Here is a 17,124-nt window from a genome sequence, read left to right on the forward strand (position 1 = left end):
GGGCAGCGCCGGCCACTCACCGCTGGAAGACGCGCGCGCCGCTATGGACCTGGTGCTTCTTAAGGTGCATGAGGAGCGTGCCTCGCGTGCACGCATCTCGAACCAGCTGCCAATATTGCAGCCCTATGATCCATTGGTTAGTTCCGCCTAGGTTTCGAGTGATTCAAGAATAGACTATGAACATGAACTATGCTAATATTGTTGTGGATTGATCCCGAGTGAATACGACTTGTGTTACGTTGACGGAGCGCGCGTACTCGTGTATGTGCCTTCGAATTGCAAAATGGCAATAAACGTAATATTTTTTTCTAAAAGTTGTTTGATTTCATTTATCACAAACTTTTATGGTAGGTACGAGTAAGAAGGAAAGCGGTAAGTATTTTGGTAACAAGTTGCAATCGAACGAGTACACTTTTATTTATATATCGATTTCTAAATATTGACATACATTTAAAATAAAAACATCAACATCTGGGACGCAGCAGCAATCGGTGTTATAGATATTTAACTGTGCAAAGTTATTAAGGAGACACTTTCACTAAGTTAGATTTCTCTATAACGTAACACGCGTTATTCACCACTAGCGGACAGCAGCGTCGGAGGTTTCTAATCTACCGTCGATATTAAAAAGGAGCACATCGTTCTTTATTTTAAAACATGAATTTAAATGTTAAGCTAAAATTATTGAATATAATGTACTGGAAACTATCTTTAACTTCAGAGTCAGGTTTTTTACTTACAAATATTAGGACGCGTAGGTGGAAATTACAAAGACAATCAAGGTTTTGTTGATAACCGTTCATATGTAAAAAGCTGACGCAAGGTAATTCCAGCGAGTTGAAATAACACGATATGTTATTAAGTCGATGAATCATAATGTCTGGGTCAAGTTACAACGAGGAAAATTTTATCTCTACACTATAAGATGGTAAAAATAATACACGGTATCTGATAATACTTGAACTTAACGAGTTACTGTGTTCTAAATACAATCATGGTAACGTTACATTGGTATTGCCAGAATCTACCTAGTATGGAAGAGTAACAACATTTGAAATTATTAATTTTTAACATAAATAAAATAGGAGGAAAACAAGTTAAGTATTCCTTTATCAAATAAAAAACAAATTTTGCAACTAATAATAAAAATTCGTGACATGTTTTTCAACAAAGGCGTATTTACCTATGTTATTGATTAATGCATTTTCCACTAAAGGTAATCTAACATTGATAATTTAATTTTAGAGACGCGCTAATGGTTAGTTGTCGTATGCTTCGTGCTAAATTGTAGACAAAATATATGGAATCGACATTGCACTAGGCAGTTATATAATTGTCTTACGTAAAGTTATGACGAAACGCTTAGTGGCTTGATGAGCGAACTTAATGACTTCTACCTTGGATGAAGTTGAGAAATCGAATACACGACTTTGTTTTTTCATAGGAAGCATTTAAAACTTTGCCAAGGATTACATTTTCTGTTTCCTTGTCATCTTTGTTATTGACATTCTACGATTTGTAGGCGTTTACAGAATACGACACGCAAGGACGTTAGCTCTTTATTACGACCTTTCAAGCGATTTATAGCATTTTCAAGTGTCGGTTATCGGCCGAGAAGAGAGTAATGCCCTTCCGACCGGTCGTTCGTGTTTTCTGTTTACGTTTGTTGCCAAAAATAAAGCTAGAATTTTAAATTGTACGCATTAAATATATTTCAAGATAAGGTATCGTACTCAAATATCTAATAGGGTCATTACACGTAAATAATTGAGGCCGTCATGTGTTTATTATTTCCTCAATAGATTACATTATATCACAGTATCTGCGAAAGTCCGCAGATTTCCCGGAGTTATCTAATCTCTGTTATGACAGGCATATATGGTAGCGTGTTTCAATTTGTTCGAAGAATTATCAATAATAACGCACAGACCGAGCATGTCTATATAACAAACGATGTTGTTTTGAAATATCTTAGGTATGGCCATGCACTGCTGTAGTATCGGGGTATCATCACGTTGATTACAAAACACAGATGTGACGTTAAAATTGATCGATATTAGTCAATAGCATTTCTCGGAAGCGAGGACGGCCGCGCCACTGCCGCGCCGCGTCATCATTCGCCTGATCAGAGCACTCTGAATAATAAACGTCTGAATAACACGTAAGTCATTTTGCTTACCGCGAACGAATTCAACAGGAAAGTGACCTGGATGATTCAATGCTACGAAAATTTCTTATCATTATTTTGTCATCGTTTATTTATTAAAATCATTTATATGTAAACGATACCATACGTTGTACAATTATTCTCATTTACTAATTGCTCTTGGTAACATTCTTCCACATCAATGTTTAATCCAAAGGAATGAATTGTGACTATGCGGCTCCCACGAAACAGTATTTCAAGCATCTCAACTATTCGCTGCTGTTTACTTCCAAATAATTCTATTGAACAACTACAAATTCAGAATTGTAAATTAGCTTAATTTAGCATGACAGTGTCTGTTAAACATACGCTCCTAGTTCTAACAATACAAGGCGCCGTCAACCTTATGTCCAACACGCCTCCGCCTCTTTCACAATTGTAAGATTTCGACATAGTGTTCGCCCAAGCGCCACAACAATCACTACAGACCAATACGTACGCATTCCAAATGGTACAGACTTACGATGGTCTCAAATATATTCCGATCGAAATATTCAATTGTCATAGTAACTAACTATAGTTTCCTGTAGATGAAGTTTTATTAAATAAATTATGTAGGCGTTTGAAAGTGGTATTTACAAAACATTCAACGACTTCTTCGTTTGCTGTCTTCCGAGATTGATGACTGATATTCAACTAAAATCAACCCGAGCATAACGAAATAACCTGTCATAAATAACACAAGTACAATCACCTTTTCACTTCTGTATAGCTAAACATATCGCCTTTTTAATATAAACGATTATTGTTATTGTGTCTACCATCTAAATATAATGGTCATATAGAAAGATTCTGCTGTCCATTGTTTTACTATTACCATAGTTCTATATTACGACATCCAAATGATGATTATTACGTAAAAAGATTTCTATTGTTTGTTATTATTATCTAAATTTATTCCTATTAATTATTTAATGTAGTAATCACTACCATAACCTACACTAGGTATAGTAGATATGGTAAATAATTTTAATCATCAGTTAAATTGCTATTAGATTGCATAGTTTAGCCAAATATTATATGTAATTTGACTAAAATTAGTATACATTTCAATTAGTAGTAGATGTTATCATGTGTCCGACGTCATCTCACAAAACATAGAACCTTGAAGTCGGTACAAACATACAAGTTGTCTTTATTCGTCGTTAAAATCATTGAGTTTATTATTCATAAACGGCTGACGATGACTATATAAATATAAACATTCGTACATGAACAAACACGAATGCCATTGTAAGGTTCAAGTTTTTGCGCCTCTGTTACGTTACCTACTTCCTAGTTCCCTTGAGCAGGCCGTTGAACTAAAGATTTCAATGCTCGCCATCATGTCTTCGATATGGCTATTCACATATAAGGAAATGTCAAGTACAGGTAACACTTAATAAACAAATATTTCTTCGGCGTGTCAATATAGCACCTGCAGTAGTAATGATATAGTACATGCAGTACAAACAACACTTGTTCTGGATACGAATTTTGACGTAGTTAAAAATTGTCGTTTAGGGCCTCTCCTTGTCACACGACTTCGTTCCACACCCAAAATGATAGAGCGGGGATAGTGTAATTCACAAACACTAACTTTATTTTCCGCCTGCATTCAGTGAGGTCGTGGTAATTTTCCTGTATATTCCAGTTAGAGTCCCTAGGTACATACAGCTTCAACCAAGTCAGTGTGTGTACAACTGCTTCAAATGGTAAGAGCACAATTGGTTAATTTTTTATCATGTCAATAAATACCACGCTCAGGTAGTGTATGATGACACTATCAGAATAACTAGACGTTGATCCTAGATATTTCATAGAAATAATTATGTTTAGCATACCAAATATAAGTAATAAATGCACTATCTAGGTATGTTGGTTTATCCATGATTTAAGGAAGTCAACAAGGAAAACAGATATCACTAAAGTCCTATAAATTATGTAGAACCAGGTCTGACGTCTGCAATTCATGACTCATCTATAACCTGTTACGTCCTAAATAGGGGGTTTTTTCGCCACAAGATCCACTACATAAATTAAAATACTAATACTATGGCGTTGTAAAAGATATTATAATCTTTCAAAAATATGAATGGAATGGAAATATTGTCAGATTTGGCGTATACGGAGGCCTCTTGGACTTTTGTTACCTTATACTATATTTTTTTTAAGTTATATCAGGTTTAAAGAGTTATAAGAACGAGAATTCATTGCAAATTAATACCTAATGATTTACGTACAATTATGTAAATAATAAATTCAAAAATTGCTACTCTCAAGGCTATTGGTTTAAATTATAAAAAGTATTTTTACTTCGCAACTCAATTAAGGAACAGGTTTCTAACAGTTTAAGTTTATATGGAAATAAAAACGGATTTAAATATAAATACTATTGTTATAACTTGCTATACGTAATTTAGCTTATTAAATTAAATAACTTTTTTACGGAATCCAAGATATGCTCTCATTTTATATCCTATCATACAAGTAATTTAATTTGCTAAGAAAATTGCAAAAGGCTGCTCTTTGTTATAAAAAAGTTTGTTTACAAAGTTTTGGTTCGCAGTTAAATAAATTATTCACTTGAGAATGGCAGTAGCGGAAGATATTAAGTTGTTTTCATTTTTTTTTTCTATTTCCTTGTAAATAATACAATAACTGTCTTACAGTATAATCAACATGGTAATATACATCAACAGATCGTATGTGCATTAATTAGATTATGCAAACACTTCATTCTTGCTTTAATTGTTTCTTACTATGGCTTGTTAAAACATTTACACATATACTACAAGTTTCCTTTCCTGTTAATCGTTTTAAATACCTATCCCATGTATACAATCGTTGTATATTATGTAAGACCCTTGTTTCACTATGCGTCTAAAGACTGAACGTTTGCTTTCTCTAGTGCAGTCGCAGTTATCTCACTGAAAATTGTACACAGAAGAGAAGTAGCGAGGTAAATTAAATTAACATAATTACGCTGGTTGAAGAGAGGTTTTAACTGCCTGTAAATGAATTATACATGATGGTATTAACGGCAAACCAAAGATCAAGGACTAATCATGAAAACATAAGATCTGATATGACAACATAAAAGATTTTTCCATTCAAAGCTGCGATCCGGAATCACGAAATTGTATTTTAATAACAATTAGTTATGGATTTTATTTAATTACGATAAATGTTTTAGCACGATGTAAGAATATATGCAATATTTATTTATTAAAATAGTTTTATTTCATATTATACTATTCTGTAATGTCTTCCGTCTCAGACTTTATGTATTATTATTGTAATCTTGGTCACCATGAAAATAAAAGTCAATATAAGTTTACTATTATCTCCAGAAGTATTTACATATATTACAACAATTTTCAATAAAAAGAAGACACAAAAAGAGTATCAGAATACGCAGAAATTTAAAAAAATCTACCTGCCTTAATTGTGACTTTCAGAGTACAAAACATGCTCTTTTTACTACTTGATTGATTGCGTATTAGCTCGTGGCCTAATAATGGGTACAGATTAAGCAATTTGAATCCTAAATGGTAATCTTTTTCATGAAATCTGGGATTTGGCATTATTTATTGCAACTTTTTAATCCGCTTTCATATCACGTAATAGTAGTTGCACCAACGAAATGACAAAAAACTTGTTTAGCTAACGAGATAAGATTTCCAGTGTGATCATACGCTTCATCGCCCACTCGCAGTTAGTTGTCACTACGTGGCCGGCTGAAATCCGAAGGCCTTGGTACAGTGACTCAGTTTCGATATCAACGGTCTGTTGACCTTTTACCGGTTCCCGCATTGTAAGCCCGGCTTTTTTACTTAAACCAACAACGCTAACTGTGACTAACTCGATACATTATAATCGCTTCTTTAACGAATTTGAAATATTTCATTTAAACAATAGGCTATGATGCTGTTTTCTGGATAGTGTTGTAATTCGTTATTATTACGGCTATCTATTGCAGATGAAAGTAATTATTTTGTTATTTATCAAGGCGATTTATCTTTTTAATATTTATTTACGGTAAATACAATATCATCTTATTTTTCTACATGTTCTTAACCTCTTGGTTTGTGAGAACACTGCACATTCTCGCCTGGTATAGAGATTAGGATACTCATAAATGTCATATTTAATTATGAAACTGGTGTTAAAATTACATCATAGTGTATTTTTAAATTAAACTTATTACATATTTCAAACAAGACCAAGATATTACATAGTTGCTCATCGGTGAGCAATTATGTATTTATTTGAAATGCATTGTGGTTATTCACCGATAGTTGCAATAATTCTAAAAGGTTTGTATGATCAATGGAAGTTCATATGGGTAATAACCGCCAGCTTCTGACTAAAATGTTTTTTGAGTACTTGTGACCGTTTGTAGGACAAACGTCTCCACTTCTTTTGAACTCTAAAATGTCTACGTAGATTCGTCTTATTTATTGCTCATTATCTCTTGTTTCACTAGATGGCTCTGTGATTCTATGGGACATCAGGAATCTGACCCAGAAGGAGCACAAGACACTGCGTGTGAACATTCCATTCGATTACGCTTCGCGCGTGGCTTGGAGCCCGGATTCTAAGGCGTTCATCGTGCATACGGTTGAGGAGAACACTATTATAGTCTACAAGATCGAGAAGAAGAAAGATGGCACCATTGGAGCAGCTAGTCCTGTTATAACCTTTGATAAGGTATTTACAAACTACATATTTTCAATAATAAAAATAAGTTAAGTAGAAGACTATTTTAGATCGATCGGAAGACCCTTAGTGTACTATTCTCAAATTTAATCTACACTATGGGGAACACTTTACATGTTATAACATTTCATTTTATATGTGCAATAATTATAAAGTAGTATGACAAAGTTCTGCAAAATATATTAATGTTATGCTAGCGCATTTTCTTGGCACACTTTTACTTTCAGTTTCACCGTGCATTGCACACAGCTGCTTTACAAGTAGCCACACCACGACACGCCACACTGTCTTCCTCGCCTTGTATTTTAATGTATTTCAATAATATTAATGCGAAAAATGTTCGATGCATTTTCATATTATCATTACACAACTAAAATTTGGATGATATATGTAAAACTTCTTGGTATCTAAAATATTAAAAATAATGTTTCGATGTTTAACCGATAATTCAGTTTCAATTACTGCGGTTAACTTAGGAAAGAGAAATTGATAAGAAACCAGTTTTGTAGATAGTCATTTGGTGTAAGTAATGATAGAAAGTACTGGAATGGTTATTAGAATTAATATAAAGAAACTTTTTATTAATAGACTTGCTGCCGTATTTAAAGTGGTTTAAGAGACACTTAGTATCGATTTACTCAATTTGGCCAACTAGACTGACTGACAGTAAAAATCTGTAATTTTCTCAATCCCTCGTTGACCCCACTACTGGGTTTGGAGCTTCTTAAAGTCTGTCTTGTGGAAATTTAGTATATACAAATACAGTAATCAGTACAAGTTCTGGATACGACAGTTGACCATAATTTTTCAACGCATAGCATTTAGTAAGTAGCAAGTAATGAGGTTATAGCTATGAATATCGTAGAGATAAGGTTTCTACTGTTATAAGTACTGATGGTTTATCTATCAATTTCTATATTGGAATTGAGCAGGTTAACCATCATAATTAGTACTTCATAAGAAATTGTTTCTTTCTGGGAATAAATGTTAAAATATACTAACATGATTTTTCAGTTATATTATTTGCTTATTAAATTTTATTATTACGAATATTTATTGCATCTTTTGTTTTTAAAACAATTGTTTATAGGTATTGACATAATGATTAAATTCAATATGGAATTAATGTATAGAGATAAATAAAATAAAACAATAAAGTAGGCTAATGTATTGTAAGTATGACCTAAACGTTATGTAAATTGCATTCATTGTTTTGTTAGTTTTATTTAAACGAAACTATACAATTTTTATATTAATTTAATGACGCATTTTCATATGCTTCACACACTCAAAGATAACCCAAACAATACAGATAAAAAATAACTTTCTAGAAGTCACTGTTGCTAAAGACAATGTTGTTCAGAAACTATAATTTGTTCGAATGGCGTTTTTGTTATAACAATATTCTTATGCTTTAAGATAAATATTTTACAAACCCTGCGGTTTGTATTAAACCACAATATTTGGAAATCGCGGAAGCAGTGTCATAGATCTGATTTTGTCACAGAGTTACCTCATACAATTATACGAAATTGTTATAAGCACGCTAGTCAACTACTGGCGTTTCACAAGAAACTTTTGTTTTTGCTATAAAATAACATTTCTCATGAATTAGTTTTGCATACAATTATACAAAAATAGAAACCCGCTTTAGCGACGCGTGAGTAAATACAAAAAATAAGAGATTATCTTAATAAAATTACTAGGTATCCGAAGGACTTTTTACGAAATATTTTTTGAATCAGTTAAGTTTTAAATCTTCTTCAAAAAAGTTTAGTTTTTTTTTTTCTATTTACCTAATATGAGATAGAGGCGATAAATTGGGAAGAAGTACTATTCTCTAACGTTCTAAGTATAAAATCTTACTACAAGCTTACTTGAGATCTCTACGTATTTCAAATATAAAGAACCATTCGTATAACAACAGCTGATGATGCTGGAGTTGCTACTTCATGCCGCTAAATCTATCATAATCGTTCTATGAAAATGTTATTTGTTATGAAATATTTCTATCGAATGATTTTGACGCCTAAAATCGATTTTTAATTGGTTTTGTAATAATTTTATAGTTATTGAGGTTACAACAATAGTGCTGGTACTGTTTTTACGCAATATCGTGAAATGCGCATTAAATTTAGACGTACCGAAAATAGGTGGGCGTGATTTAAACTCGTACTTCTATGAATTCAGTCTGGACTCATTACGAACGCTTTCATTTCCAAAGTTTTAATACAGAATGATAGGAATACTCCCACTATACATGTAGATTTAACAAAATCTATCTATACTATTATAATAAAGCGTAAACACACACTTCTTGTTGCTTAAGATGTCAGCAATTATAACATATTTTTGAATAATCCTTTTTTTAATAAAAATCTCTACACTTACTCACGCTTTAGGCTATACATTTCCACGCCATGAAACTTTGTGGGTAAATGTTTTGGATAAAAACCCTAACGTGGGAAAGAGACCATAAGTTGCTGCCAACAGTAAGGAAGCAAAATTGCCAAGTTTTGTTATGTCATGTCATTTTGACATTTGCAATAAATAATTTGACATATGTTAACAATTAAATCCTTTTATCTGATGAAATCGCACGGGAACAGCTAGTTATAAAATAAAGTATGGGCCCCTTCCCAGTCTCAAATATTCTATTCCTCTCTGACGTATGTAAATTACCATACGACGGCCATGAAGTAAATATTTATCAAGTATTCGCTCATGGCTTGAGATTTAAAAGGGAAATAAATATTTGTCAATTTGTCTTCAAACGCCATTACCATACATTATGTTTATTTCTTGTCTTACATGAATACATTTTATGGTTTATTTGATCGTTGTATTTTATTGTACTTTAGAGATTATATGAAGATACTGTTATTTTAATGCTCAATTTCAGATTGAAATAAAAGTATGTTTCCCGACTTTGACATATATTTTTTTATAGTTAAAGGCTTCGATCATCAACATTTTTGTAGATTAAACGCTAGTAATCGGAACACACAGTTGGAATTTTTTTTTTTTTGTACCCCTATTACTAATTTTTAGTTTGTTAAAGATTATATAGTTGCTTCTGACAACATCGTTATAAATAAATTAAAATGTCAGTCTTCTAATTACGCTAATGACATAATTAAAACAAAGCGCAAATTTACAAAGAACCACCCACGTAGTTTACTATTATTTTTAGCTGTGATTTCTTTCAATTACTTGGCACTGTATTTGTTTTCTTATAATGTTCTATTACATAATAATACTTGTAATTTTTATTTATACCATAAGCAATGCCTACCCCTTTTTTATATTTGTCTACGTGGTGTATTAGTTACTGTCGGTTTTCACTGTAGACACACTTTTAAAGAAATGTATTGACATCTCTTTTAGGCTCTTTGAGATAACAAAGACACATTTATATCTATACTGTTTATAATAAAGCGTAAACACACACTTCTTCGTGGCGTAGGATGTCAGCAATCACAGCATGTTTTTGAATAACTCTTTCTTTAATTTAAAGGCCTGCACTTACGATACGCTTTACTCTATATATTTTCTCGCTATTAAACTAAGGGAGTAAATAAATTGGAAAAAAACCTTCATGTGGGAAAGAGAAAATAAACTACAAGCTACTAACAATAAGGAAGCAAGGTTGTTATGTTAAAGGTAATTTTGAAATGTTCAATTGAGGATTTGACAAATGTAAACAACGAAATATATATTTTTTTATAATTTCACGCGGATGAAGCCGCACGGGAACATCTAGTATTTAATAAATGTTTTACGATAGGATAATTCTACGACAATGTGTTAACCGTGTTTTAGTTCTAAAGATTGTTAAAGAAACTTGTTTATCGCATCATAATGGTTTTACGATACTCAATATGACATATTTAGATGTTCGAATTATTTTAATCAATTGATTGCGGATTTGCATTTTCATGGATAAAATTTGCACTAAATGTTTTATCGGCCAAGTTGAGGTTTCGGATTATAAATCGTTTGTTTACATTTTTATCTCGTTTTTCTTGTAAATTCATAATTTATTTTTAATTAATTGTTTGCGTTTTGATAAAATTTTCCTCAAACATTTCTAAGACAAGTCTTAATCACATACAGTAATAAATAATAATAAACAATAATTATTCTAAATTGAAAATATTTTAAATCATATATTCATATGTCTTGTGTTTATTTAATTTTGTTCAAATTCCTTAAGTTAATATAAATAAAAAGAAAAACATTAATTATATATATCAAAAAACACTTGTTCTAACTTAAGCAGGGAACAATAATGGAAAAAAATATTCCTTGCCAAAAACATCTTAGTTCGAATTTTGCTTAATTCTGAACAAAACTTAAAAAAAGGATTATAAATCTGATGTTTGAAATATACATGTTTAGAATTGTAGTTGTTAATTAAAATTGAATTGAATAAATATATAGATAGCGTAAAATTATCGTCCAAACGTAGGTCATTACTACGAAAATTATTAATCGGATTAATAAATAACATTTGAATCAGCGTTGGTAATTATATTAATCTATACTAATATAATAAAGCGTAAACACACAGTACTTCGTGGCGTAGGGTGTCAGCCATCACAGCATATTTTTGAATAAATGTTTCTTTAACAATAAGCCCTACACTTCGTCACGCTTTAGTCTTTATATTTTCAAGCTATGAAACATACGGGGTACATAAATTGTATGAAAACCTTCATGTGGGAAAAACCATAAAACCAAAAAAGCAAGGTTATTATGATAATGGTAATTTTGACATTTACAATTGAGATTTTGACGAGTGTAAAAAATAAATAAAGTTTTTATAATTTCATGCGGATAAAGCCGCATGGGAACAGCTAGTTCAAGATAATGCCCAGACGATATTCAATGTATGTATATCGTACATTGGACTTAAAAATGTGCCAATGACATGCCCCTTGTATAGGGGTTGTTAGTTTATCGAACCTTTATTGGAAATGTTCTTTCAATTAACTTGTTTCTATCTGCTTACAAATATCTCCTTTATTTTGTTCAACGATAATGGAAAATTGTTGTTGTGTTTAATATTATGTTTCCATCTTTTAATATTTTATACGTCATTGAATTAATAGGAATAAAGAATACGATACGTTATGGAAGATTTGCCGGAAGTTAAGATGTGAATGATAAAATATGCTTTTGATGTCTCCCGTCAATCGAATCACTATAAATGGGTATATTTTATTTTGTTTAGTGTATTCTACGTATTTTAACACACCTAAAGTTTTTAATAATGGCAAGTTTTCACTGCTAAAACATTTGTGAAAAATCATACTCTTATCCTACTCGTTTTGTTCTAAAATACAAAGACAACGAATAAATATATTTACATGTGTTTCCGCAGCAGAGACCCACGGTTATCTGCTACAAGGGACAGCGTATACCGTTACCTGTCTTAATTAATGTCACAGTAATTCGAAAAAATAGACAGGCAAAGTAAACATTTAGTTTAGCGACGACCGTTAGATCGTCGAGCATTCTAAATAATTTTTAGAGTCGGGTAAAAAAATAATGACTGTGTAACCTTACTTGTGTTATTTGTACGTAATTGTTCACTATAATGACGTGGGAACGTCTGAACTATTGTTCTTGGCTGAATTCAGTGAGACAAGGCTATGAAGTGCATATGCACTTAGTTTATCTGTGTTCATAGCTCTTGTTAATCATTTATTTTTACTGTCGCTCTCAGAATTGTTGTGGACTTTCTTAGTGTAGATTTAAAGAGATGTCTCGACTAAGGGACTCCCTCTGTAACCAATTAATGATTCTGATTGAGTCTTTAAGGTTTTATTTGACACCAGTCTATCGATTCGATTGCTTAGTAACAGCAACACGTCTTACATTGATGCGTAAATAATCGGCAATAGGCTTTTGAATTTTAACTACGGTATTTAACATTTTGATAACTATTATTATTTTCATACTTTGATGCGTTTTTATGAGTTATACATATCTTAAATTTATTTATTTAGTGTTTGCAAAAGAGCCGCATCGGTTTATTTAATTACTAACGTGATTCTTTAGCCTAAATGAATGCATTACAAAATTCTCGTTTTGTTTTTATAATATAAGGTGGCAAACGAGCAAGTGGCCACCTGAATCCGTCATAATGGCGAAACGACCACTGCCCATAGACATCCGCAATTGAAAATGCGTTGCCTGCCCTTAATCGACGGAAGAGGAGACGCACATAAACAGGATATTTTCCCTTTCTATGCGTCTCCTCCGCCGTCGAATCCACTTTTCCTTCCCACCCTTTCCTCTTAAGAAAAGGGTGGAAAGGAAAAGGGTTTGTTGTATTATGTATTGCCTTTTATTCCTATTTGTGAGTAGTATTAAAACAGTCTCTAAAATACAACCCAGGGCATCAAAATGCCTGGCTCATTGTTAGATCGTTCACATTGTTCAGTATTCTGGGAACACTAATTTTAAATGCTCTACCTTTTTGTTGATCTCAAGATAAAAACAAAATCCCTTTATTTATACTAATCTTTGTGATTCCGAAATCAGCGTCTGTTATTGGCGTGCAACTAATCCTTTGTAAATAACGATAATTGATATCTGCTTTTATTGCTCTGAACAAAAGTATCAGGCTATTAGCGTTGATTTTACAGTCAGTATAAATTTTTTGCATCATTCAATGAGATCAAAGAACCTTTTTCGATCAAAGGCGTTGAACCTGAGAATTAATTGGTCTCTTAACAAGATTACATGCTAGTTATTTTTGACTTAATTAATTATAGAGCAGGAACTTGCAATAAGGCTATAAGTGAAATTTTACTAACGAAGTCTATGTATTAAAACAATTTAAGCGTCAATAGATTAATGGTTTGGGGTACGGACTACCGATCTTGAGGTCGTGAGTTCGAATCCCACCATTCGACCATGTCGTGATCCATATCTTAGCATAAGCCAAGAACTTAGTTGGAACAGTTAAAGGATTGTAGATTAACGTTATTAGATTTGTAGATTAACAAAAATCTACTATTCATATAAAAAAAAATTTCTTTCTCTTTCGACTGTTGTTATTTGACAGTAATTTTTTTTATACAACTTTTTCTATAGTGTAAACCGATTCTTAGGTTGCAACAGGATGACCATCTGTTGCACGGACGATTTTCTATATCAAAGCTGGACTTGCCTGAGTGCTCCCGTACTCAAAAGCAACGTTTTTTACAAACATTTCTGGGAAGCCTTTGCAACAAAATTTGTAAACTAACGTCAGTCGACCGTCTACTTCTGAGAACCTGGTAGAAATATAATTATGTGGAAATAAGTTGGAAAAGATTAATTGTAATCTAGCGGTTTTAGCCGAAGTTGCGAAAGTAAAGGGTTGAACTTTATATAACTTATACGTGCAGCAACGTGACTTTGGAATTTAAAGTTTCAATGTAACTTAAGCTTCGGCTTCCAACTCTTTTTATAAGTAGCTGGAATTTCTCAACCAGTATTCACGTGGAACCCTTAGTAATATGCTAATTTTGCCTTGACCTTTTAGAATATAATACCAAATTATTTTAGGCATTGTCTACTAATAGTAGTAGTATAGTCTAGTTAATTAGACCGTTAGGAAGTTTTAAGAAATGTATAAATCATCATTATTAAAAATCACCTTATCTCACTTCTTACTAACATTATAAATGCGAAGGTTTGGATGGATGTTTGTTAGAGCTTGTACCGTAACTGCTGTACGGATTTTGATTAAATTTAGCACATATATAGAAAATAGTCTGGAAGAACAGATATACTTACTAAGTTAATTTAAATTCCGCGCGGATGCAGTCGCAGGCGACAGCTAATCTGTAAAACTGTATTAACCTCGAAGACTTCAGTAAATGTTTATAAATATCTATTTTTGTAACATGGGAAAAGGAAATCCGGTGTTCTTCGAATAATAAGTGACGCTTATCGTTTGATGACGTTTCACATGTTGAGGAAGTGCCAAATGATGTAAAATAATGCATATTTTCTTTGTGTAGGTATCTTTTACGCATACAATGGTGTTTCCGTATTAGTGATGTGACTCATGTGGTGATAACAGTATGCTAGTATATATTTTTTTCATTATATGTATTGCTAATAAAATTTAATGTTAAAATTAGTGTAAGCCCATGGTAATATTAGTTAAAGTAACCATCTTACTTCTTACTAATATTTTAAATGCGAAAGTTTAAATGGATGGATAGATGTTTGTTAGAGTTTGTTACCTAAATGGTCGAACGGATGTGGATGAAATATGACGTAGTAGAGCACAGTCTGAGAACACATAGGCTACTTGCTTTTGTTCCTTTTTAATCCATGCGGGCGGAGTCGCGGCCGAAAGCTAGTGGAGATAATAAATAGTACACTTTGCATATACCTTTTTGTTTCCTTCAGCCCCACTGTTAAACTAAAGCATTTGTGTAAAGATTATGCTTTTATTGCATTTGTCTAACCTGGGTTCTGTGAAAGAAAAAAAAACTTTAAATTAACTCTTTTGTCCTTAACTAAGTCAAATTTTTGTTTCGTATCTCAACAATGTCGTAACAAAAACTCATCTCTTGTTTTAACAATCATCATTTGAGCGGTTTAGCCGTAAAACTTTATTACAAGTGAGTTGCAAATGTTTTCGCTTCTTTAGAATTTTATTACTGTAATTTCATGCAAACCGCTAGTTTACGTTATACTTACATTGTTATGATTTGAATAACCACGGTTAAGTCTCAATTTGTCGAATGCTTTAAGCTTACCATAATTTATTTTTTGACTCTATAATAAGCTTTGTTTTTAAATAGTGGTACAATTTTAAATGCAACCCATTTTTGCTTAAAATATTCGATTGTTTTTATTATGATTTGATTTCCAATTTACCTTTTGCATCTAAAATAAATTATTCTAAAGAATAATAACAATGAACTAAACTATTTCTACAAAACTAGATAGATTAACTTAAATGGTTCTGAAAAACTAAATCAATTATGAAAATGGATATCTAAGAATGACATTGATGTTTTAATCGCATTTTATCTTTTTAGTGCATTCATAGATATTTGTTATTCAACTAAAACCTAGTGCCTGTTTAAACCGGTACGATAAGGTTTTTAGATAACTTTATTGGCATTTATTTTAAATAACATGGTTAATGTCAATATCTAGGTAACAAAGAAATTGATTAATATTCAATTATTTCGAGAGATCAGATAAAATTAATCGTTTGTTATTTATTTTACGAAGATAACATGCTCTATTTATTTTGAATCGTAAATATAGTAAATTGAATCATAAAAATAAACATTCCATGAACTGATTGCGTGTATTCATTTCTTATTAAATTTATGCTTTTATCAGGTATCAAAATTTATTTACATTACTGTATGCAGACCTACAATGATTAGATATTTTTGTTTCTTACACTAATATACAATAATGTAGCCTTACAATCTGTAACCTCAATAGGAACTACACGGTCTTTACGCATAAATAGACGCCTTATCTAGAAATCTATTATCTACGTTGCTAAGTGTGTCGAAGATTAGCAAAAGATCTATTATCTGTGCGTACTTAGTGCTCATTAAACAACGAGGTTAAACAACCTTCTCGGATTCGGTTTCCTTTGTGGTGGGTATTAATGTATCATACCGTATATTAATTTGATTCGTAATTGGACATTTGATATGGTTAATGCGGTTTTAAAATAGATAATTACCAAACAGTTGACAGCTTATTGAATCAGCTTTAACAGATAATTAGTATTTTCTGAGATGATATTTCATTGTGTATACTGTTGGAAATTTATTTATAAGATATTGTTAAATTAAATATATTGATTACGTTATGAAGATAACAGGAAACACGATGACAAATGTTCCTTGAAAGTGAGAGTGTTAAAAAATGTCTATTTAAACATCTGATAAGAGTTAACAAAGATGAAATGTCGAACCACGAATTTAGATGTACGTCATGAGATTACGATTTTCTCCAAAAACATTTGAATGTTGTTGAATGATTAACAATTATGACTGTACATTTTGTTGTTGTTTTTCAATGAAAATGCTTGGAAGCCTGGATGCTTATTAGTCGTACGAGTAATAGGATATTTAAGGAGAGTCATTTTAGTATACGTAACGAATTATATAGAAATCTTAAGAATTATCATAAAAAAGATGTTCAAAGCCTTCAAAGAAATTTACTGAAGA

General features: G+C 31.8%; 1 protein-coding gene across 1 annotated transcript in view; it reads left to right on the forward strand.

Moving 5' to 3' along the window:
• The window catches only part of LOC106108594 (transducin beta-like protein 2), a 61,960-nt gene that overhangs the window by 30,444 nt on the left and 14,392 nt on the right, over nucleotides 1-17,124 (forward strand). Inside the window, exon 3 of the mRNA XM_013289831.1 lies at nucleotides 6,675-6,898. Within this exon, the coding sequence (XP_013145285.1) occupies nucleotides 6,675-6,898 (224 nt within the window). The remainder of the gene's footprint in view (nucleotides 1-6,674; nucleotides 6,899-17,124) is intronic.

The sequence above is a fragment of the Papilio polytes genome, unplaced genomic scaffold (assembly GCF_000836215.1).
Source record: "Papilio polytes unplaced genomic scaffold, Ppol_1.0 DF821511.1, whole genome shotgun sequence".
Classification (NCBI taxonomy): domain Eukaryota; kingdom Metazoa; phylum Arthropoda; class Insecta; order Lepidoptera; family Papilionidae; genus Papilio; species Papilio polytes.